This window comes from Ochotona curzoniae, unplaced genomic scaffold, assembly GCF_017591425.1.
Source record: "Ochotona curzoniae isolate NIBS_2020 unplaced genomic scaffold, NIBS_Ocur_1.0 contig_46, whole genome shotgun sequence".
NCBI classification, from domain to species: Eukaryota; Metazoa; Chordata; class Mammalia; order Lagomorpha; family Ochotonidae; genus Ochotona; species Ochotona curzoniae.
Genome location: NW_024466340.1, coordinates 7,126,401 through 7,148,003, shown reverse-complemented (window position 1 = coordinate 7,148,003; position 21,603 = coordinate 7,126,401). Strand labels below are relative to the sequence as shown.

Below are 21,603 nucleotides of genomic sequence, written 5' to 3'. Positions count from 1 at the left end.
CAGCAGGGCCCAAGCAGAAGTTGAGCAGCCACAGCTGCCACACACCGTGCTGGGCTCCCCCTCTGTGTGAGAGACAAGAAAGCAGGAGGAGATCTGGGTGGTTTATCCAGAGACCCAGAAACAAGGCAGGCAGCATGGCGAGGGGTGCTCAGACTGTCTCAGTGGAGGGCAGGAGGAGCCAGCTGTGGGCAGACCTGGCAATGAGAGCCACGTGTGCAAAGGCCTAGGGGTGGGCACAGGCTCAGGGAGTGTGACACATCAAGGGTGGGACAGTGGGACTGCTCAGTGTTGACCTTGGAAGCCTCAGAAGAGCAAGCTTTGCCTTAGATGCCACTGGTGGGAGCGTAGCCAAGTGTGTTTAAGGGCCTGGGGCACAAAATCCAACTGACATCTTGGGAGAATGTCCCTCCGGACACTTACGGAGAGAGAGTCGGAGCGAGAGCAGGAACGCTGTGTCCTGCAGGGTCAGCGGCTGCTGGCGTGGCCAGTGGCCATGGGGATGGTGGAGCGGCAGGGGCTGTGTCGTCCTTAACCTCATGACAAGGGCAGGCTTGGCTAGCTAGCTGGGTACGTGTGACACACGTAAGCAGGACGCTGCAGCCTCAGGCACCAGCCTGGGGACCTTGGTGGCTTCAGCAGGTATGGGATCTGAACTGGGCTGGAACCACCTGGGCCCAGCCAGGGCCTGCTGGACCTGGCTACACGCCCTGGCCTGGGAGAGAAGAGCCTCCAGCCAGCAGCCTCTGGGCCTGGCTCTCCGCCCTCTGGCGCCGAGGGGCCAGGCTGCTTCCTGGATTGGCTCCCCACGGGGATGGTGCACCTGGCCTGGGACACCTCGTGCCTTTCTCACGCAAGCCAGGCTGCGACTCAGCTCCCCGCAGGCCACGTGGGAACTTGACACCCAGAGCTGCCTCTCTGGTCTCTCAGGAAGTAGGCCAGGCCGGCCCTGGCTCCTGCTTGCAGCAGCTCCGCCAAACTGGTCCCTCGGGCTCTGCCGGGCCCGGCTGGAGGAACAGGCTGTCTCTCCAGGCTCTCGGCCGGCCGCCCAGCCTTGGCCCTACTTCCTCCCCCAACCCAGGCTGAGCTGAAGAAAGCAGCTGAGGTACACGCCCGAGCTGGACTGCTGGACGAGCCAGGTTCATGGCGTGTATGGAATTTCCTGGCCCCTGGGCAGGCTCGGTAGGGACTCCTCTCCTGGGGGCCAGCTGAAGATCAAGACTCCCCAAGCCACATCACTCCCTTGGGCCTCGCCAGGGCTACAGGTGGCAGCTCAGTCTCTTGGAGAGAAATGGAGGCTGCACACACAGGCCTCCACTGCCACCTGCTGTGCCCACACCAGACATCACTAATCAGTCCAAGAACCACCTGGGGTCATCTGGAGGTTGTCCAAGAGATGACCCTTATCTGCCATTCCCAGGGTGTATTTGTGCCCCACCTCTGGGCCAGCGACCCCTCCTGACCCAGGGAGAGATTTCATCGAACAGCAGGAAGCTAGCCAGGGATACCATGTGTCCAGCCTGATGCCCACCCCGAGGCCCCTGGCGTTGTCTGCAGGGTGTTCCCAGGCTGGGCTTCAGTTTTGGGGTGCAAAGGTTAAGGTCACAACTGTGGTGTATAGCCCAGTGTGGGCGTGAGGCTGCCACGTGCACCTTGCTAGCCAGGGTCTTTGAGTGACTCAGCCTCTCGCAGGCTCAAGTGTCCATCTGTAAAGTGAGTGTATCATAGCAGGGACATTAACATGCAGCCTGCTCTGACTGGCCTGCACTTCTGAGACCCCTGACAAGTGCTGAGAGGCCGTCCACAGTGTGGGGGCTCAGGCTCCGCCTCCACATCCACCGTCCTTGGTCAGCAGGCCCCTCTCACCCATCCCAGGCACATGTGGCCCATAAATGGCCTGATAACTGTGCCGCAGGTGGGCCCCGGCCACCACCCGCTGCCCCCTTAGCATTTGCTTGGACCCCTCAAGACACACACATGCTGAGCAGAGTACAACAGGGCCCAGACTGGTGGCCAGGCTGCTGGGCCTGGGGGCACCTGGCCTCACAACCCTGTCTCGCCCTCAGCGGAGAAGCCCGCGTTCTTTCCAGCCTTTGCAGCCGAGGGCCAGAAGCTGTCGGCTGAGCCCCCTTGCTGGACGTCAGGCTTGCCCTTCCCCGTGCCCCCACGGGAGCTGAGCAAGGCCTCCACACACGCCCCAGAACCCTCGGCCTTCTCCTACGCACCACCCGGTGAGTAGCTCGGCCATCATGCTGAGCCACCCGCTGCACAATCATTGGGCACCATCTGTTTGCCCTGGTTTGGAACAAACAACATACGGTTGGCCCACAGCCTGACGGATCCTGATGAGGGAGACAGCCGGGACAGCGGAGGGAATGGGGGGCTCTGGGAAAGGGGCAGCCTCAGGAGGCCTGGGGCAGGAGGTGGCCCAGCCTCAGAGGCAGTGACAGCAGCACAGCCGGGTGGATCTGAGCCATGGCGTCAGTAGAAACGGCTCTACAGAGCCTTACAGATGAGGGTCCGAGGGCAGCCAGGTGGAGACAGAGCAGGGTGAAGACTGGGCCAGTGGTAGCCTGTGCTACGGCCAAGGAGCAGGAAAGAGCAGGTGGCACTAGGTGGCACTGCCTGGGTAGGACACGGGAGCCAGGCCAGGGGTATCTGTTAGCCCCCCGGTGCCAAGACCAGGGGCTCACAGCAAGGGAGGGGGCCGACTTGCAGATCTCTCTGGTTTTTGGCAGTGGGGCAGGGGGGCTACGTGGGTCTGTATGGGAACAAGGTCCAGGCAGCCCGCCAGCGGGGCAGGCCAAGCAGGGGGCTCTGCCTGTCACCAAGGGCAGAGCTCCTGGGGTGACCCCGCCAGGTGGGCAAGGCAGCCGTGCGAAGGGTTCTCGGCACATCAGGCATGTGCAGGGCTGCTCTGAGGCCTGTGATGACGGCCGTGTCCCTGCAGGTCACCCTCTGCCTTTGGGCCTCCATGACAGCGCCCGGCCCGTGCTGCCACGCCCGCCCACCATCTCCAACCCCCCGCCCCTCATCTCCTCCACCAAACACTCCAGTGTCCTCGAGAGGCAGATGGGAGCCATCTCCCAGGTGAGGGCTGCCCCTTTGCTTGCTCCAAGGACTTGCTCTTCCGGTTGGCATGGTGGGGCGGTAGGGCTCAGAGGCAGCCTGAGGCTGGGCTCCCGGGGCTGTCCCTTCTGGTTCTGTGGAGCTGGGCTGGAAGTGCCCTTAGGGCCCAGGACCTCATGTGGGGCCAGCAGGTGGCAAAGCCTTGTGGGCCTTTTGTCTGTCCTCCAGGAGGGAGAAGCCTGGAAGCAGGGGTCCAGAGGGGCTGGCAGCAGAGCCAGCTCGTGGCAAGCACTGGGTCCCCTGCCTGTGGTGGTAGGCCCAGCTCTGTGCGGGAAGGCATCAGGCGTCCCTAGCCAAGCCCCTGTGACTCCGTGCTCTACCCCTACAGGGAATGTCGGTCCAGCTGCACGTCCCCTACTCCGAGCATGCCAAGGCCCCTGTCGGCCCCCTCACCATGGGGCTGCCACTCACCATGGACCCCAAGAAGCTGGGTAAGGGTCCAGGCCCTGCCCCCTGGAGGCCCCAGCTCTCTGCAGCTGTCAGTGTTGGGCCTGAGGGAGGGAGATGTGGTCCAGGGAACCTTGGCCTGGGTGTGGGGGGGCTGGGGCTGCAACTCGTGGGATCCTGTGGGGCTATGCTTCTCCTGCCCTCCCCAGGGGCTCAGAGCTCACCCTCTCACTGGTCCTCAGCGCCCTTCAGTGGAGTGAAGCAGGAGCAACTGTCCCCACGGGGCCAGGCCGGGCCATCAGAGAGCCTTGGGGTGCCTACGGCGCAGGAGACATCCGTGCTGAGAGGTGAGTGCCCGGCCCGGCGGCTGCCCCTCCACAGCCAACACAGTCCTGGCAGGAGCAGGGGTGCCCGGCCCCGCAGCTGCCCCTCCACAGCCAACACAGTCCTGGCAGGGGCAGGGGTGCCCGGCCCCGCAGCTGCCCCTCCACAACCAACAGTCCTGGCAGGAGCAGGGGCTGGCAGCATCACCAGGCAGTCAGGCTCCTTCCCAAGGCTTACCACGCAGCATCTCCTCCCCGAGGGTCTGCGGCCATGAAGGGGCACCAGATCTTCCATGCTGAGACTAGGGCCTGGGGAGGGACCACAGGTGGGCTCAGACAAGTGTCTTGTGTCTTGCAGGGACATCTCTGGGCTCCGTTCCGGGCGGAAGTATCACCAAAGGCATCCCTGGCCCGCGGGTGCCGCCGGAGAGCCCCATCACCTACCGCGGTTCCATCACCCACGTAGGTGGCCCGAGGACAGCATCGGGGGCCAAGGGCACTGGTACCAGGCTGAACCAACTTCCTTGCCTTTGCCTTGGGAGCTGCTGCGTGGACCAGCCTAGGGGGTGACACCCCTGTGGACGCTGACCTTGTTGGTGTAGAGTCAGTTGTTTGAGTAGTGCCCACAGGGAGCTAGTGCTGGCCAGATGACAGCAGAGCAGGTTGGCCCTAGAGGTCGGCCCTTCATTGCCAAGTGATGCCCAGGGCTGTGTCTGGTGTTGCAGGGGTGTGGAGGCACCAACTGTGGCCAGCAGGAAGAGGGAACGAGCCGGGCAGGAATCGCTGCCAACAGCAGGTGCCCAGGCTGAGCAGCAGAAGGCTTGGGGCACAGTACTGACTGTCTGTCCCAGCACACAGGCAGAGGATGGGGCGCCCATACATGCTCAGACATGGGTGCGGTCCTGCGCACATGGGTGAGGTTTCCACCATCACGCTGTGGCTGCCAAGGAGGCCGTTGGCGCTCTGTGCATCTCTGAGGCAGTGAGCTCCAGAAAGCAGCCTGGTCCTGGGCCAGGAGCAGATGCTGGGGGCAGGAGCCTAGCTGACAGGGCTGTCGGGGCCCACACACGCTGGGCAGTTTCCCCTTTGGAAGCAGTGTTCCTGAGAGGGCATCCTGGAACTGCTGGGCCCCCAGCCTTCATGCACCCAGCTCTCTGGTGGCTGTGACGTGGCCGCTCTGGCCACACGCACTGCTCTGTTGCCCCAGCAGGGATCCAGAGACTCCCAGCTCCCTGTCGCGGGGGGCCAGCCCTAAGAGACTGCGGGCTTAGCTCCTTGAACCCCCTCAGGGTGGCCAGCCTATGTGACCAAGGGCAGTGCTGCTGGCTGTCTTGTTAGTGCCACATAAAACTCACTTCTAGAGGATGCAACTTCAAGGCCATGCCAGTTCTGTCTGCCAGGAGTCTAGCTTCCCAGTCGGCCTCTCCCTTTGTCCTGCCCGCATTCTCCCGTGCAGGGGGCCTCCCTGACCACTCGGGAATACCTGTCATGCCCCGGATGGTTACCCCAGCCCCTTAGAGGGCATAGAGACTTGGGGGTGACTCACTTGAATTGAGGGTATCAGAGCAAGGTCTGTGCTGAGTGCCCAGGGACTGCCAGGCCCCCACACACTCCCACAGGGAGCAGCTACTCCAGTGGGAGCCTCGGATCACCCATGCAGGACGTGGCACTCAGCAGAGCCCACTCTAGAGAGATGGGATGGCAGGACCCCTTGACAAGGAAGCCAGGGTGCAGGAGCTAGGAACCTGGCTGATCCTGGGTGGACACTGAGGGCCTGGGGTTGGACAAGGAGATCCCACAGGGCAGGCTGTGCCAGGAGTGGTCCCTGGTGGCACTTGCCTCAGCTTCACCACCTGGTATTTGGCACTGGACCCTGAGAGCCTTGCCTCGTAGGCAGCCATACAACGCCATCCCTGCAGGCGTCCTCCACATGCAAGGGGACTTGGCAACATTCCCAGAAGGTGCAGTTAAAGGACGTGTGGCTGGGTTCCGAGACGGACATCCACGCACAGTTCCCCCTGGCCCGACAGGCCCCAAGATGATAATGCCCTCAAAGTCATTCTCACACTGTTGGGCACTGTGCCTGTTCCCTGAGCAGGCCTGATGCCTGGCACCCACGTGGTGACGTCAGCCCCCACCCTGCCCCCTGCAGGGCACGCCGGCTGAAGTGCTGTATAAGGGTACCATCAGCCGCATCATCGGGGAGGACAGTGCCAGCCGCCTGGAGCGCGCCCGCGAGGACCCACCCAAGGGCCATGTCATCTATGAGGGCAAGAAGGGCCACGTCCTATCCTACGAGGGTGAGTGGGGACCAGGCTCTTGGCTCTGACCGGAGCTAGCTTGTGCTGGGACAGGAAGTGGACCAGGCCCCACAAGAGCCAGACAGGAAGGAGCCCCCTCATTACGGGCTGTAACAGATCAGGATCAGTTCCTGGAAAGTGGGGGCTGAAGGCTCAAGAGCCTGGAGAGACAGGGCCACTACCGCTGTGCAGTTGAGAGCCAAGGACAAGCTGTTGACTCGCATTCTAGAGGCAAGAACCCCGAGAAGCTGCCCGGTTCTGTGCGGTCGGCAGCTGGCCCCTTGAGAGTAAGGGGAGCTGGGGGTCAGGGGTGCGGCTGGCCTGTGGGGAGGCAGGGCTGAGTGGTGGTGACCTCCCTGTTGCTGCTGGAATACCAGGCCTGCAGGGAAAGGCCGCTGGCCAGGGTAGGCAACCCTTGAGCATCCCTCTCTGGGCATCCAGGCCCCCTCCTTTCCCCTTCCTCGCTGGGCTCTGGAGCCAGGGAGCTGAGTGCTGGGAAGCGAAGCTCACCAGGGCGTGGAGATAAAAGCTCTGATGGGGCCTGATGCGCTGGCCTCATCTGCACTGGGTCCTGGGAGACTCAGCATGTGCCTGGCTGCCCCACCCCCTCTTGACTGATTGCCGCTGGCTTCAAAGACCTCATGGGCACTTAGACATCTGTAGTTTGGTTGGAAACGGGTTAGGGCAGCAGCCTGGCTTCCCCCAGGTAGCTGAGGCTCCCAGGGCCCTTTGAGCTGGTCACCCTCTCTGCAGGGCCAGGCTGGGACTCCCCCTGGACAGGGTCCTGTGGAGGAGTTTCAGCCCACTGGGCCAGGCCCATCGGGTAAGGCCCCCTTCCTGTGACACAGCCTCCCCTGCCTGTGACATGCCGTGAGCCCGTGCACGCCCATAGCCTTTGCCTGTCGAGGAGTGGGCATGCGTGTGTGGGGCTGGCTGTGTCCTAGATGGCTATACCATCATATATGTACACACCACACTCGACTCTTATTCATGTTCCTCATGTGCTCGGCAGCTAACTCCTGTCCTCAGAGCCAGTCTCCCCCTGCCACACCCCAGGCCGTAGGTCTCGGGGCAAGGGGCTGCTCGGCCACGTGGCCTGCACGACCCTCTGTGTGATGGGGCCGTCTGCTGGCCCCATGCGTGTGCATGCGGTCACCACGTGCTTCCTCTGATTTCCAGGTGGCATGTCCGTGTCTCAGGCCTCCAAGGAGGATGGCCGGAACAGTTCGGGCCCCACCCATGAGCCGGCCGCCCCCAAGCGCACCTACGACATGATGGAGGGCCGGGTTGCCAGAGCCATCTCCTCGGCCAGCATCGAGGGTGTGTCCTACCAGCCCCAACTCTGAAGTTACAGATGGGGAGGGAGCCCTGTTTACAGATGGGGAGATGGGGCCGGGATGCTGATGAGTCCCGCTGTACACCCGATGCCATGGCTAATGCCCTGGGGTCCTCCCCCGCCTCCCTCCACAGGTCTCATGGGCCGTGCCATCCCAGCTGAGCGCCACAGCCCTCACCACCTGAAGGAGCAGCACCACATACGTGGCTCCATCACACAAGGTACCCCACACCATGCCAGGGTCGGGGGTACCACCCGCACCTTGGGACCCGTGCATATCTGGGGAGGGGTCCAGAACGGGGCCCCTGCTCTGCTGTATCTGGCTCGTGCACTGAGGCAGTGAAGCCTTAGTGAAGCCAGACCCCCCTCAGTGGCCTGTACCTGCCACCTCCCTGCCTGCCAGGGAGAAGGCCGTCAGCAGTCCCGCTCTGTGTGGTTCCCCTGGCTTGGAGGCCTGGGACCGTGCTGACTGCAGCCCTGCCCTCCTCGTGTGCCCGCTAGGAATCCCGCGGTCCTACGTGGAGGCCCAGGAGGATTACCTGCGGCGGGAACCCAAGCTGCTGAAGCGGGAGGGCACACCCCCGCCACCACCGCCACCACGGGACCTGACGGAGGCCTACAAGCCCCGGCCTCTGGAAGCCCTGGGCCCCCTGAAACTGAAGCCAGCTTCTGAGGTCCTGGTGGCCACTGTGAAGGAAGCCGGCCGCTCCATCCATGAGATCCCACGTGAAGAGCTCCGGCACACACCTGAGCTGCCCCTGGCCCCACGGCCTCTCAAAGAGGGTTCCATCACTCAGGTGTGCACCTTATGGTCTGGGCTGAGGGCCTGGGGACATAGCAAGGCCCCAGGTGTCTGTGACCATGTGGGCTGTTAACTGCGGCCCCAGCGAGGAAGGCATGGGAGGGGCTCTGTGCCACACCCCATTTCCCGGGCAGAAACACGGAGGCCCAAGAACATCAGGCAGACCGCTGACCAGTCTAGTCCCTTGCTGAGGAACCCTGCAGGCTGACTGGCTGAGTCCCTGCCACTCACAGGTTCCCTTTCCTGGTTCCCTGAGGCCCAGAGAGGCTGAGAGCCATGCCAAACATCACATAGTGTGACCGTGCTGGCTCTGAGCCCCTAACCCAGCCCCTACATGGGCCCCAGCCCCAGAGATGCCTGTGACAACTAAGGAACTGCCCAGCCACTGTACCTTCCTGTGGCCACAGAGGCCTGCTGCCCTGGCCAGGACGTGGTGATAAGGGGGTGTTCCCAGCTGGGGGCAGCAAGGGAACTGGGCTCTGCAGGTGGAGCTTGGCATCCAGAGCCCCTAGTGAGTGAGCGTCCGCCGTGTGTACAGGACAGGGCTAGTCAGATACATGAGCTCGGGGCAGCCTCGTTCCCATTCACCCCGAGCCCAGGCCGTGTGCAGGCCCTGCTGTGTCCCGCAGTTCCCAGGCCTGCTGGGATGGGTCGGGAGCGTGGGGCCCCGGCTGTTCAGTGTGCAGCCCTGACCATGGCTCCCCACTACTTCTTGCCAGAGAGGCAGACATGAACAGTGCCCCTGGGAGGGCTAGAGCTGAGTTCAGGGAGACACGGTGGGCCTGGAGGCTCCCAGATGGACTGTGTCTGCACTGGGGGACAGCCCGCTGCTGAGCTGGGTAGCTGTCAGTCCCAGGCTGGGCAGGCCTGTGAGTGGCACGTGTGCGCCCTCTAGGGGCTCAGCAGGAATCAGGCTCACAGCCCCTTCCCACAGGGCACCCCACTCAAGTACGACACTGGCGCCCCCGCCTCCACGGGCTCCAAGAAGCACGACGTGCGCTCCATCATTGGCAGCCCAAGCAGGACGTTCCCTGGCGTGCACCCGCTGGATGCCATAGCAGACACACGGGCACTGGAGCGTGCGTGCTATGATGACAGCCTGAAGAGCCGGCCTGGGACAGTCGGCAGCACGGGTGGCTCCATTACCCGTGGGGCCCCGGTCATCGTGCCTGAGCTGGGCAAGCCACGGCAGAGTCCCCTGACCTATGAGGACCACGGGGCACCCTTTGCCAGCCACCTGCCCCGGGGCTCACCCGTGACCACACGCGAGCCCACACCGCGCCTGCAGGAAGGTGAGTGGGTGCCCGTAGGAAAAAGGCATCTCGCTGGGCAAGAGGTTCTGCCCACAGACAGGTATCCCCTGCCCATCCGGACCCCCAGGGACCCCCAGCTGGCAGCCAGCGTTCTCGCCTTAAACAGATTTTTAAACATCTCTAGTTATTCCAGCAGCTTCATGCTGTGCACTCCACCGTGGCTGGGGGAGGCTGCTGGCTCCCCTCCCCGTGTGTCACCCTGCCTCAGCCGGCCCTCCCTCCTGCTGCATACACCCCGCGCCAGGTGGCATTTCAGCCCGTGGTTATGGGCTCGTCTCTCGCCCACGGGGCCAGGAGCCAGGAGTGTTCCGTCTGCTGGGATGACCCCAGCTCAGAATCGTGCTCACCATGCAGGCCACGTGTGTGTTTTGTGATCAAAAGCAGTAAACAAGGGAAGGAGTGTGAGGACAAACCTTGGTTTTTAAAAAAAGAACAACTAAAACGCAAAACCGAGTCAGTCGTCCAGAGTGAGCCAAGAGGCCGATGGAGAGGTAGACAAGATGACTGGTCCGACACTGGCACCCCTGCTTCCTGCCCTGTGACCTTGGCTGCCCTGCCCTGGGTCCCTGCACCAGGCATGGGGCTGCCAAGTCATGCATCGCCATGGCCCGTCCTGCAGGCAGCCTTTCGTCCAGCAAGACGTCCCAGGATCGGAAGCTGACACCGACGCCCCGTGAGATAGCCAAGTCCCCCCACAGCACCGTGCCTGAGCACCACCCCCACCCCATCTCGCCCTACGAGCACCTGCTCCGTGGCGTGAGCGGCATGGACCTGTACCGGGGCCACATCCCGCTGGCCTTTGACCCCACCTCCATACCCCGTGGCATCCCTCTGGACGCAGGTGAGGGCCTAGCATCCAAGGGGTGAGTGAGGTGGTTTTCTAAGGGGGTCCTCTCTCCTGCAGAACTTCTCAGTGCCTTTAAAATGGCAATGCCTGCAAGGAGGCCCGCCTTAGGGGTTGTAGCCACCTGCCTGGGGGTACCTTAGCTTGGGGACTCCTGGAGGCACCCCGAGTGTCAGGTTGGGGGTCAGATGTTTTCCTGTCACTAGACCTCGGCCAGGCTCTGGGGAGCCACATGTGCGTGAAGCGGGCAGTGAAGTGGAACCTGAGCCGGCCTGACCTGGTTCTCCTCCTCACAGCAGCTGCCGCCTACTACCTTCCCCGGCACCTGGCCCCCAACCCTACCTACCCTCACCTGTACCCGCCATACCTCATCCGCGGCTACCCTGACACCGCAGCCCTGGAGAACCGCCAGACCATTATCAACGACTATATCACCTCACAGCAGATGCACCACAACGCAGCCACTGCCATGGCCCAGCGTGCTGACATGCTGAGGGGCCTGGCACCCCGCGAGTCCTCGCTAGCGCTCAGCTACGCCCCCGGCCCACGAGGTGGGTGGACCCTTGCCGTTGGGGCTGAGCCTGTCCCTGGGGCATGGGCATGCTCTGGGTGGCCTGGCCATAGTGTACGTGGCATGAGCCTCCCCCGACGGGCACAGCAGGGTTGTTGGAAGCAGTGTGACTGCAGGAAACGGGAGGAGGGGCCCTGGCCTGCCCTGGCTGGGAGGTGGGGCTGCCTTTGGAACTCAAGCATCCTCCAGCGTGTAGGAGGCATCCGTGCTACTGGTGGGGCTGCGTCTCCAAAGCCCATAACCACCTGCTCCCACAGGTATCATTGACCTGTCCCAAGTGCCACACCTGCCCATGCTGGTGCCCCCAACTCCGGGTACACCAGCTACCGCCATGGACCGCCTCGCCTACCTCCCCACCGCGCCTCAGCCCTTCAGTAGCCGGCACAGCAACTCTCCGCTCTCCCCAGGTGAAGTGGCCGCGCCCCTGAGCCCCAGGGATGTGCAGGGTGTGAGCAAACGGGCAGCCCCTGGCTGATTCCCTAGCGGTGCCCACTGGCTTTCCCAGGAGGTCCCGCCCACTTGACGAAAGCGACCAGCTCAGCCTCATCCGAGAGGGAGCGGGAGAAGGCCCTCCTTGCATCCACCGCGACGGTGGAGCACGCGCCCATCTGGAGACCCGGTGAGCCCCCGGCCCCTGCCCCGAGTCCCAGGGGCCTTGCGGGCCGCGTGCAGCCTGCCGCCCCCCTGACACAGCAGCCTGTCGCCAGGTACGGAGCAGAGCAGCGGCGGTGGCAGCAGCGGGGGTGGGGGCAGCAGCAGCCGCCCCACCTCCCACCCCCACCAGCACTCGCCCGTCTCCCCCCGGACCCAGGACGCCCTCCAGCAGAGGCCTAGTGTGCTGCACAACACGGGCGTGAAGGGCGCCGCTGCCGCCGTGGAGCCCAGCACGCCCACAGTCCTGAGGTGGGCCAGGTTGGCACCCACGGGCACCGGCGGGGCGGGCGGCAAAGGCCCAGGATGTCATGGGCAAGCAGAGGCGGGTGTGCTGGCAGGAGCAAATGGGTTCAGAGGGCACACACAGGATGGGCTGGGAGAGGGAGGGAGGGAGGGGGTGGAGCAGGTAGGGTGAGGACTCCCCTGCCTGGAATGGCGCAGTGAACGAGTGGGGCGAGGTGGGGAAGCCCACGGTATGACGGAAAAAAGGGCAGGTCAATGGAGTGGGTAGGACAGATAAGCAGGGTCGGGGAGGCCCCGTGATGGAATGAGTGAGTGGAGTGGTTTAGATTGTGGTGCGATAAGCCAATACCTAGCCTAGGGCACACTGTGTGGCGTGAGTGAGTGATCCAGTGAGCGGGGATAGCCGTGACACGTGAATGAGTAAGGTAGGCACGACAGCGATGAGCCAGGGAACGGGAGGAGGGGCCCTGGCCTGCCCTGGCTGGAAGCAGTTGGCGCTGTAGACAGTGGGGGCTCAGTGTGGATGCTGTGGGGGCCCCACAGCCAACCTGACCCCCTCCTTTTATCCCCTCCCCTAGGTCCACCTCCACCTCCTCACCTGTCCGCCCAGCCGCCACATTCCCGCCTGCCACTCACTGCCCGCTGGGCGGCGGCCTCGACGGGGTCTACCCCACCCTCATGGAGCCGGTCTTGCTGCCCAAGGAGGCCCCACGGGCCGGCCGGTCCGAGCGGCCTCGCACAGATGCCGGCCACGCCTTCCTCGCCAAGTCCCTGGCCCGAGAGCCCACCTCCTCCCCCGGCAAGGGCTCCGAGCCCCGGCCCCTGGCGCCCCCCGGCCCCGGCCACACGGCCATCGCCCGTGCCCCGGCGAAGAGCGTCGTAGCCCAGCACGCCAGCCCGGACCCAGCGGCGCCGCCCGCCTCGGCCTCGGACACGCACCGGGAAAAGACTCAGAGTAAATCCTTTTCCATCCAGGAATTGGAGCTCCGATCTCTGGGTAAGACCACCCTGACAGCGGCCACCTTCATAGACGCGATAATCATGCGTCAAATTGCTCGCGATAACGGGCCGCGAGGAGGAGGTTCGCTGGCCGCCGCGGCCCCTCGCGACGGTAAGACTCCGGCCCCGCGCCCACCCGCCCCGCCCGTGGCCTCAAGACTCTCCGATTTCTGCTTGTTGTGCCCCGTTTTTGGTTGTTTTTGGCATTTTGGTTTTGGCCACGTCTCCGTGGTTTGCACGCGCCGGGGGGGCCCCAGCCGCCCTCCCCCATGGGCCAGGCTGTCTCGTCGTCTGCACGCTCTTTTGGTCATGAGTTTTGGATTTGGTTTTGTTGTTTGGTTTTTGGTTTTTGTTTGTTTTGTTTTGTTTTTTCTTTTTCTTTTTTTTTTTTTTTTGGATTTTCGCCTTTTTTTCCCTGATCAAGTGAACCTGTGATTTTGACTCCGCCTCCCCTGCCCAGCCTTGCACCTCGGTTGGGGAGCAGGGATGGGGTCCTTGGCTCACTCTCGCTCTGGAGGGAGTGGGGAGATCCTGTGTCCTGTGACCAGGGGAGTCGTGAGGGCTGGACCCCGGGGTGAGGCAACGGCCTGAGTGGGGCTGGGGGTTCACTGCCAGCTACCACCCAGTGCCTGCCTCTGCCCTGTCCCCTCCTCTGCCAGCTCACCCTCTACCTCTGCCCTCTCCAGGCCCCCCACTCTGGCTCTTGCTCCCGCGGGTCTATTGTCTGCCCAGACCCCTGCCTCTCCCTCCAGGAACCAGTCCCCGGCTCAGGGGGCTAGGAGGGGGGCGCCCGGGGCTGACAGGCCTGCTTGCTGAGCTCAGCCCCAACTACTGCAGGTTACCGCAGCAGTACCTATAGCCCGGATGGGGTGGAGCCCGTGAGCCCTGTGAGCTCTCCCAGCCTGACCCACGACAAGGGGGTCCCCAAGCACCTGGAGGAGCTGGACAAGAGCCACCTGGAGGGGGAGCTTCGGCCCAAGCAGCCAGGTATACCCCACCCCGGGCCTGGCACACCCTGGGTACCCCCAGCACCAGCTCTCCCCTGACCTGCTCTGCTACCCCCACAGGCTCTGTGAAGCTCGGCGGGGAGCCTGCCCATCTCCCACACCTGCGGCCACTGCGGGAGAGCCAGTCCTCCTCCAGCCCCCTGCTCCAGGCCACCCCCGGGGTCAAGGGTCATCAGCGGGTCGTCACCCTGGCCCAGCACATCAGTGTAACTACCTCTGCTCGTGGCACCCGGGGCAGGGACCAGTCCCAGGAGGGGAGGGCTCACACAGGGTCCCTTGGACTGGAGGAGGGGACAGGGAGGCTTCAGTCCCAAGGCCCAAGATGCTGTCCTCGCATCCCTGGGGGGCTGCCTGAGACACTGAGATGACCCCATTTGAAAATAGCCTTGTGGCCGCAGGCTTCTCTGTGCACATAGGCCCCAGGAGGCCACAAAGCTGTGGGCAAGTCACCTTGGGAGCCAGGGAAGGGTGGCAGGGTGCTGCCCTGACCCCCACCTGCCCCGGCCTTCAGGAGGTCATCACACAGGACTACACACGACATCACCCGCAGCAGCTCAGCGCACCCCTGCCCGCCCCCCTCTACTCCTTCCCCGGGGCCAGCTGCCCTGTCCTCGACCTGCGACGCCCACCCAGCGACCTCTACCTCCCGCCCCCAGACCACGGCCCACCAGCTCGCAGCTCCCCACACAGTGAGGGGGGCAAGAGGTAAGTGGGGTGAGGGTGGGAAAATGCAGATCGGGTTCCGGAAGGCGGCCGAGTGGCCGCTGAGGGTGCGTGGCTCAGCGGGCAGCTGCCCAAGGCCTGGCCTGCTAGTTAGTGCTTCCTCAGATTGCCCATGGCCCATCCATGGCTGGAGAAGTGAGCTCGCTTCGCACCGGCTCCCAGAGAGAGCCACTGGCCTGCCCTTGTATTTCCCGTTCTCACTGCCCCTGGACCCCAGCCTGCGCTGCCAAACGGAGGGTGCCCTCTGTGGGTGCCCTGTAAGTGCCCCTTGGGCTCAGACCAGGACCCAAGCAGGGGTGCCAAGCTGGCTGTGGGTTGACCTCACACAGACCTGAACCTGTGTGGCTGCAAGGAGGCTGCTCTGTTCTCTGGCTGCTTGCGGGAAAGCCGCAGCCAGCTGGCCGGGGTGACACCCACCCTGCGGAGAGCCCTGGTTGAGGGCACAGCCAGCTGGCGGGGGTGACACCCACCCTGCAGAGAGCCCTGGTTGAGGGCGCAGCCAGCTGGCAGGGGTGACCCCCCATGCGGAGAGCCCTGACTGACCACAGTTGGGCCCCTTTTCTGCCCAGGTCCCCAGAACCAAGAAAAACATCAGTTCTGTGTAGCAGCGAGGACACCGTGGAGCCCGTGTCCCCACCAGAGGGCCTGGCGGAGCCGGGGCGCCCCCGCAGTGCTGTGTACCCCTTGCTGTACCGTGACGGGGAGCAGGCGGAGCCCAGGTGCCTGCCCCCTATGCGGCCCCACCCCCATCCTGCAACACCCCACTCAGCAGTGTGGGCTAACCAAACAGTGTCACCAACTGGGGGCATAAGAGACAGTCCGCAGTCTCCCTGGAGGAAGTCCCATGTGTCAGGCTAACCCCTGTGCCCCTGTGCCTGGTGGGGTAAGGACTTATGAGAAAAACGTGTTGGGCCAGAGCATCGAAGGTTTGGGTGGAGATGGGGGTGACAGCAGGCAGGGGTGAGGGCGCTCCACTTTATAGTGGGTGGGTGGGGCTGTAGCAGGTGTCGGGAGCCCACCAGAGCTGTAGAAGTTTGGGTTTCTAACTGGTGTGGGACACAGGACGGGGTGGCAGAGTCAGGCTCTGTGTTGCTAAGGCAGCCCTGGGCAAGCTGACCCAGCCGTGTGCCCTGCAGCAGGATGGGCCCCAAGTCCCCAGGCAGCACCAGCCAGCCGCCGGCCTTCTTCAGCAAGCTGACCGAGAGCAACTCCGCCATGGTCAAGTCCAAGAAGCAAGAGATCAACAAGAAACTGAACACCCACAACCGCAATGAGCCTGAATACAGTAAGCGGGGGCTGGGGCCCCGGGGCAGTCTCCGCTTGTTCGCCCATAGGAGCTTGTGACACCCGGGCTTGTGTGCTCCCTGCCCAGCCCACTGCACATGTCGCCCCAGCTCACACAGCTGGATCCCCATCCTCAGCATAGTGCCCAGCAGGCAGCAGGTCTGCCAGCAGGCACAGGTGCCATCCCAGGTCCTGGCCTCAGGCACCCTTGGTCGCTGGGTCTCAGGGAGCTGCTCCTTATAGGCCATGGGCACCTTGCAGTAGCCCTTTGTCCAGGCCAGCAGCTTGAGAGCCCAGCTAAGTGCAGCCCCCCCCCCGCCCCTTGTTCTGGTACTTGACCCCGCCCTTGCCCCTGGGTGTTGTGGGGCCCCTGAACAGGCCCACGAGGGGAGAAGACCTCCCGGGGCCTGCAGGCTCTGGCCTCACCCTCTCATCCTTCCTCCCCAGATGTTGGCCAGCCCGGGACGGAGATCTTCAACATGCCCGCCATCACTGGAACAGGTGACCGTGCTGCCCCAGCCCTGATCCTTGAGGCTCCCTCCTGGCTGTGTCACGGGCAGGTGGCACCGGCCTTGCTGGGGACGTGGTGGGAGCCTGCACATTGCAAGGCGCCTGTCCTTGGGGCTGGGAGTGAGGAATGTGCACTGGACACTCACCTTGACCAGGTGTTGGGTGGGCAGAGGCAGGTCTGGGCACACAGTGGGCCTGGCATGGCTAGCCTCATATTTCAGGGGCCTGGGGCCGTAGTGACCATGTCTCTCTGGGAAAGTCCCACCGCTGTGGGGCTGGAGCCCTGGCAGCTTGCTTGGTCCCGTGCCGTGTTAAGTGGAAACGTAGGGCTTGGGTACTGTTCCGAGCGGCCAGGGCCCTGGGGTCAGACCCGTCTGTGCCGCCCCTGCAGGGGCATCTGGGGTGGGACCTGGGACGTGCCTTGGGGAACCAGAAGTGAAGGCACTCAGCCCAGAGCAGCCTCCAGGAGATGCCCCCACAGGCCCGGTGCCGACACTTCTGCTCCTGTGCCCGCGCCAGGGGACGGCCAGGTACACCCTGGGAACAGTCATGCAGGTCCTGGGGGGCAGAAATCACTGCAGCCTGTGACTGGGGAACTTCTGCCAGGGGCAGTGAAGAACAACCCAGTTTGATCGAAATAGCAAGGTGGTTAGAAATTTATAATGATAATGGAATATTCCAGATGTTGATGGGAGTGCTATAGGCTTGGGTGTGTCGGCATGCAGAAACTTGGGGAGCGGCGCCCAGCCCGGCATGCACAGTGTGTCTCCTGGTTCCTGGTAGCTTGGCCATGTGTGCACCTGCTGGGCCGCCTGCCACTCCGGCCCTTAGGTCAGGCCAGAAGGCAGGCCCCTTCCATGGCCCTGGACCTGCGCTGGCCACTGCCTGTGGCCTCGTTTCCATTCCCCACTCTGAGCACGTGCCCTCTGGGACCTGTTCGTCCCCAGCACTCAGCCCACTAAAAACAGTACTTCCTCCCGGTGAGGTCGGTTGCCCTGTAGGTTCTGCTGGAGCCGGGCGCACGTGTGGCTGCAGCAAGATTGGCACCTGAGGGTAGGGGGCCCAGAAGGCAGCTGCCACCATTGCTGTCTGCAGGGCGTGGACCCCCGTTCTTGCTCTGAGCCGAAGCCCTGGGCTGGGGTTCATGCTGCCTTTCTGGAGCAAAGTCTCCCAGAACAGTGCAAGAGGACAAAGACAGGACTGCCAGCCCGGCGGGGATGGGTCCCAGCAGCCAGGGCCGGGCCAGGGGCGGCCCTGCACTCATTTCCAGCTCTGCCCTGTCCCGCGCACGCACGTAACTGCATGGCTACACCCCCTCATCTCAGGTCCCTTTCTGCTCGCCTCTTTCTCCTTTGTCTCCTAGGTGGGGAGAGGTGGGTGGGCAGAGAAGTCAGACCATGGGGTAGGGACTGGGAGGGGGCATAGCCCCGGCCTGGCAGGCCATGGGAGGTCCCCACCGGTCCCACCCCCAGCACCCAGCTCTGGCCTGACCCGGTTTCTCTGGCCCCTTGCCCACGCAGGCGCCCTGTGCTCTTGCAGATGGCAGCTGCAGACAGCTCTGACTGGGATTGGGTACAGGGGCCACAGATCACCCGGAAGGAGGCCAGGGGGCATTGGCCCTGGCCCTGCCTGGCGCTTCAGAGCCCCTGTTAGAAGCCCCCTCCCCCATTCGGCACCTGCAGGCGTGGGGGAGGGGGTGGAACCATTGCTTTGCAAAATGTGCTCATGTGAATTTCTCTCCTCCCCCTTCCCCTCTCGCTCCGCCCTCTCCCCCTCCAATCTCTCGGCCGCCCCTCTGGCTCCCTCCCCTCCCCGGCCCCTGTGTGTGTGTCTGTCCGTCTCTCTCCCAGGCCTTATGACCTGTCGGAGCCAGGCGCTGCAGGAGCATGCCAGCGCCAACCTGGGGCTGGAGGCCATTATTAGAAAGGCCCTCATGGGTAAATATGACCAGGGGGCCGAGCCCCCGCCGCTCAGCGCCCATGCTTTTAACCCTCTGACTGCCAGTGCCAGCCTGCCCGCTGCTATGCCCATAACCGCTGCTGACGGACGGAGCGACCACACGCTCACCTCACCAGGTCTGCAGGCCCCGTCCGTGCCCACCCCGTCTGTGCCCGCCCCGGTGTCCTTTGTCCTCTGCGTTCTCTGGCCCCCTGAGCTGTGGAGCCTGACTCTGTCGTTGTGCCTGTTTGACGTTGTTCTGGAGCCTGCTAACCCGAAGCCGGGCCCGTGGCACCCGGCCTGGCCCCTCCTGCCCACGAGGCCCTGAGCGCTGCTGCTTCCCGGGGCCGCTCACTCTGCCGCCAGTCCCTGCCCGCTCCGCCCCTGCCGAGCCCCTGGGGGACACTGCCAGGCTGGAGGGAGGTCTTGTGGGGGAGACAAGGACAGCGGCCAGAGCGTGGCCCGTGGGGAGGAGGCCAGAGTGAGCTGAGGAGTGAGCCAGGAAGAGAGGGACCAGCCTCCCAGTGCCCAGTGCCCGCCACACCCTCCAGTACAGGGCAGAAGGTCCCGGGCTGTCATCCAGGGCTGTAGGCCAGACCCGACACTGAGGCCTGGCATGTTTAGACCCCAAGCTGGGACCACCGTTTCCCTGTAACAGCTAATAGCTGATGGCTGGCCGTGTCCTGGATGGTAGCCGGGTGGACAGCTGACAGCCAGGCGGGCACTGCCCACTGTCAGCGAGACCCCCACCCGGTGCAGGGCTCACTTCTGGGTCTGCCAGCGGCTTGGCCTCCCCGACCCACCCTGGCAGGACTGGACCTTCCCTGTGCCACAGCCTGAGCCAACTATGGGTCCAACACAGCCACTTCCTGCTTGTTCCCCACAGGCGGTGGCGGGAAGACGAAGGTCTCTGGCCGACCCAGCAGCCGAAAAGCCAAGTCCCCGGCCCCGGGCCTGGCGTCCGGGGACCGTCCACCCTCGGTTTCCTCGGTGCACTCGGAGGGGGACTGCAACCGCCGGACCCCGCTCACCAATCGCGTGTGGGAGGACCGGCCCTCCTCAGCAGGTGTGCACGCGTGGGCCAGGAGGTGACGGCCGTGTGGGCTGGCAGGGTGGTCCCAGAGAGGAAAACCACATGGGCTGGGTGGAGCCCGGCTTCTGCCACGTGGCCCGGGCCAAGGGGCACCCAGCCGCCGCTCACACGATGCTCTCCCCACAGGCTCCACGCCCTTCCCCTACAACCCTCTGCTCATGCGGCTGCAGGCGGGCGTCATGGCCTCCCCACCCCCGCCGGGCCTGCCCACCGGCCCCCACCCAGCCTGGGATGAGGAGCCCAAGCCACTGCTGTGCTCCCAGTACGAGACGCTCTCTGACAGCGAGTGACTGCCATTGCTGGGGTGGGGGCGGCGCCAGGCCCCAGCCAGAGGCAGGTGCAGCGCGGGGCGGCCGCCAGTGCCCCCACGAGGAAGGAGCCCCCGAGTCCAGTCCGCCTGCGCATCTGTCCATCCGTCCATGCCGAGCTGGCATCCTTGCCCGTCTAAAGCCTTAACTGGGACCCCGCCCCGGGCCGGCCCTGTGCAGTGACCTCACTCAGGGGATGCTTACCTGGTGCTCGGGAGGGGAGGGGAGAGCAGGGGCCACACGCACGCGGCCGGGCCGGCCAGGGACTCACAGCAGGACGACCACGCACCTCCACGCCCCTGCCTCCCCCCTTCATGCATCTGGAACCAAAGTCTAACCCGGGCTGGCAGCCCCGTACCCTCCCTCCCGCCTCCCGTCCCGCTTAGCACTCTGTGCACCGGACACGGACGCCCACTCCCCCGTGTGCTCGGCCCGGCCTTGTGGGCTGCCACAGCCAAGGAGACTGCCGGTGGGCGAGTGGACGCTGGACGCCGGGCAGGGAGCAGGCGGGAGCCCCTGGGAGCGGGACTGCTCTCAGCACGTCGTGGCCGCGCGTGGGGCCAGAGAGGAGGTGTGGACGCTGTATTGGTTTACAGGGTATATTTTTGATACCTTCAATGAATTCACTCAGATGCTTTCGGCAAGGAAGGGGGCCGCCGGTGTCCGGTGTCCCTTCAGCTGTGCTTTCCAGCTCTGCTTCCCGCTCAGGAGGCGCGAGCAGGCGACCGCCGGGGCTCCCGTGGTCCACGGCCCCCAGCACCCGCGGCCTCCCTCCCTCCCTTGGGCAGAATGAATTCGATGCGTGTTCCGTGGCCGCCGTCTGCGCACGGCCGTGGCATTCTGTCATTTACACACGTGGTTCTAATTAAAAAGCAACTTATACTCGAGTCACACAGACCCTTCTGTGCCTTGGACCTAGTGGCCGGGAGGTGGCAGGGCTCTTGCAGATAGACCTCGGGGCCTTGGGGAGGGGCTGGGTACCCCCACTGTGGTGAGGGTCTCGTTCCTGCCCATGCAGGAGTAACCAAGGGGACCACCATTTATTTTGTTATTGAAGATTCACTTTCAGGCCAAGTTACCGATGGAGAGCTGCCATCTGGCAGTTCATACCATAAATGGTGCCAGTGGCTGGGGCTGGACCAGGCTGAAGCCAAGCGCTTCATACAGGTCTCCGACGCAGGTGGCAGGGGCCCAGGCACTCGAGGGAGCCGCTATCCACTGCTTTCCCAGGCACAGAAGCAGGGAGCTGGTGGGAACTGGAGCAGCTGAGACAAAGCTGGGCTCCGATGTGGAGTGAGGGTTTTGCAGGCGCAGCTGAAGCCACAGCACTCTGACCGCTGTAACTGCCCCTGTGGCCGTGGGAGGAGCAGACCGACCCTCTGCTGTGGCAGAGAGGGATGCCTCCGGATGGTGTGGGTCTGGTGGTCGCAGCCTGGGTACCGCCTCCCCTCTGTGCCTGCAAGGTGGAAGCTCACTGGACCCTGCTCAATGGAGGCCTCATTTGCCCACGTGTGTGCCCTGACACCCGTGTGGCCATTTAGTATGTCTGGCTGGTGCCCTGACATGACAAGTGTGGGGGTGTCTGAAGACCCTCACCAACCCAAAAGCCATGTGAGTCCCCCCCAGGAATGTCATGCAATGGTGGCAGTGTGACCTCCAACCCTACCCCTGCCTTCACAGTGATTCTGGAGCCATTGTGGGTGAGGGTCCCCAGCCTTATCTGCTTCTCCCAAAGACTGCTGCCTGCACTCAAATTCCTGGGGGGCAGGGCATGCACCACGCTGCAGTGCTGAGGCAGGCCAGCAGGTGGTGGTGTGGGGCCAGCAGATAGCCAAGTTCTTG

At 64.2% G+C, this 21,603-nt stretch overlaps 1 protein-coding gene across 1 annotated transcript in view; it reads left to right on the top strand.

The window, feature by feature from the left end:
• The window catches only part of NCOR2 (nuclear receptor corepressor 2), a 137,232-nt gene extending 116,521 nt beyond the window's left edge, over positions 1-20,711 (top strand). Inside the window, exons 24-49 of the mRNA XM_040987132.1 lie at positions 2,064-2,228; positions 2,948-3,087; positions 3,255-3,257; positions 3,455-3,557; positions 3,756-3,860; positions 4,195-4,298; positions 5,989-6,136; positions 7,316-7,456; positions 7,607-7,693; positions 7,974-8,269; positions 9,209-9,566; positions 10,207-10,428; positions 10,728-10,982; positions 11,260-11,409; positions 11,508-11,621; positions 11,710-11,914; positions 12,478-12,896; positions 13,736-13,885; positions 13,966-14,111; positions 14,417-14,610; positions 15,198-15,347; positions 15,768-15,913; positions 16,360-16,413; positions 18,273-18,497; positions 19,247-19,426; positions 19,580-20,711. Of these exons, the coding sequence (XP_040843066.1) occupies positions 2,064-2,228; positions 2,948-3,087; positions 3,255-3,257; positions 3,455-3,557; positions 3,756-3,860; positions 4,195-4,298; positions 5,989-6,136; positions 7,316-7,456; positions 7,607-7,693; positions 7,974-8,269; positions 9,209-9,566; positions 10,207-10,428; positions 10,728-10,982; positions 11,260-11,409; positions 11,508-11,621; positions 11,710-11,914; positions 12,478-12,896; positions 13,736-13,885; positions 13,966-14,111; positions 14,417-14,610; positions 15,198-15,347; positions 15,768-15,913; positions 16,360-16,413; positions 18,273-18,497; positions 19,247-19,426; positions 19,580-19,743 (4,424 nt within the window). The 3' untranslated portion in view covers positions 19,744-20,711. The remainder of the gene's footprint in view (positions 1-2,063; positions 2,229-2,947; positions 3,088-3,254; positions 3,258-3,454; positions 3,558-3,755; positions 3,861-4,194; positions 4,299-5,988; positions 6,137-7,315; positions 7,457-7,606; positions 7,694-7,973; positions 8,270-9,208; positions 9,567-10,206; positions 10,429-10,727; positions 10,983-11,259; positions 11,410-11,507; positions 11,622-11,709; positions 11,915-12,477; positions 12,897-13,735; positions 13,886-13,965; positions 14,112-14,416; positions 14,611-15,197; positions 15,348-15,767; positions 15,914-16,359; positions 16,414-18,272; positions 18,498-19,246; positions 19,427-19,579) is intronic.
• Positions 20,712-21,603: the final 892 nt, after the last annotated feature.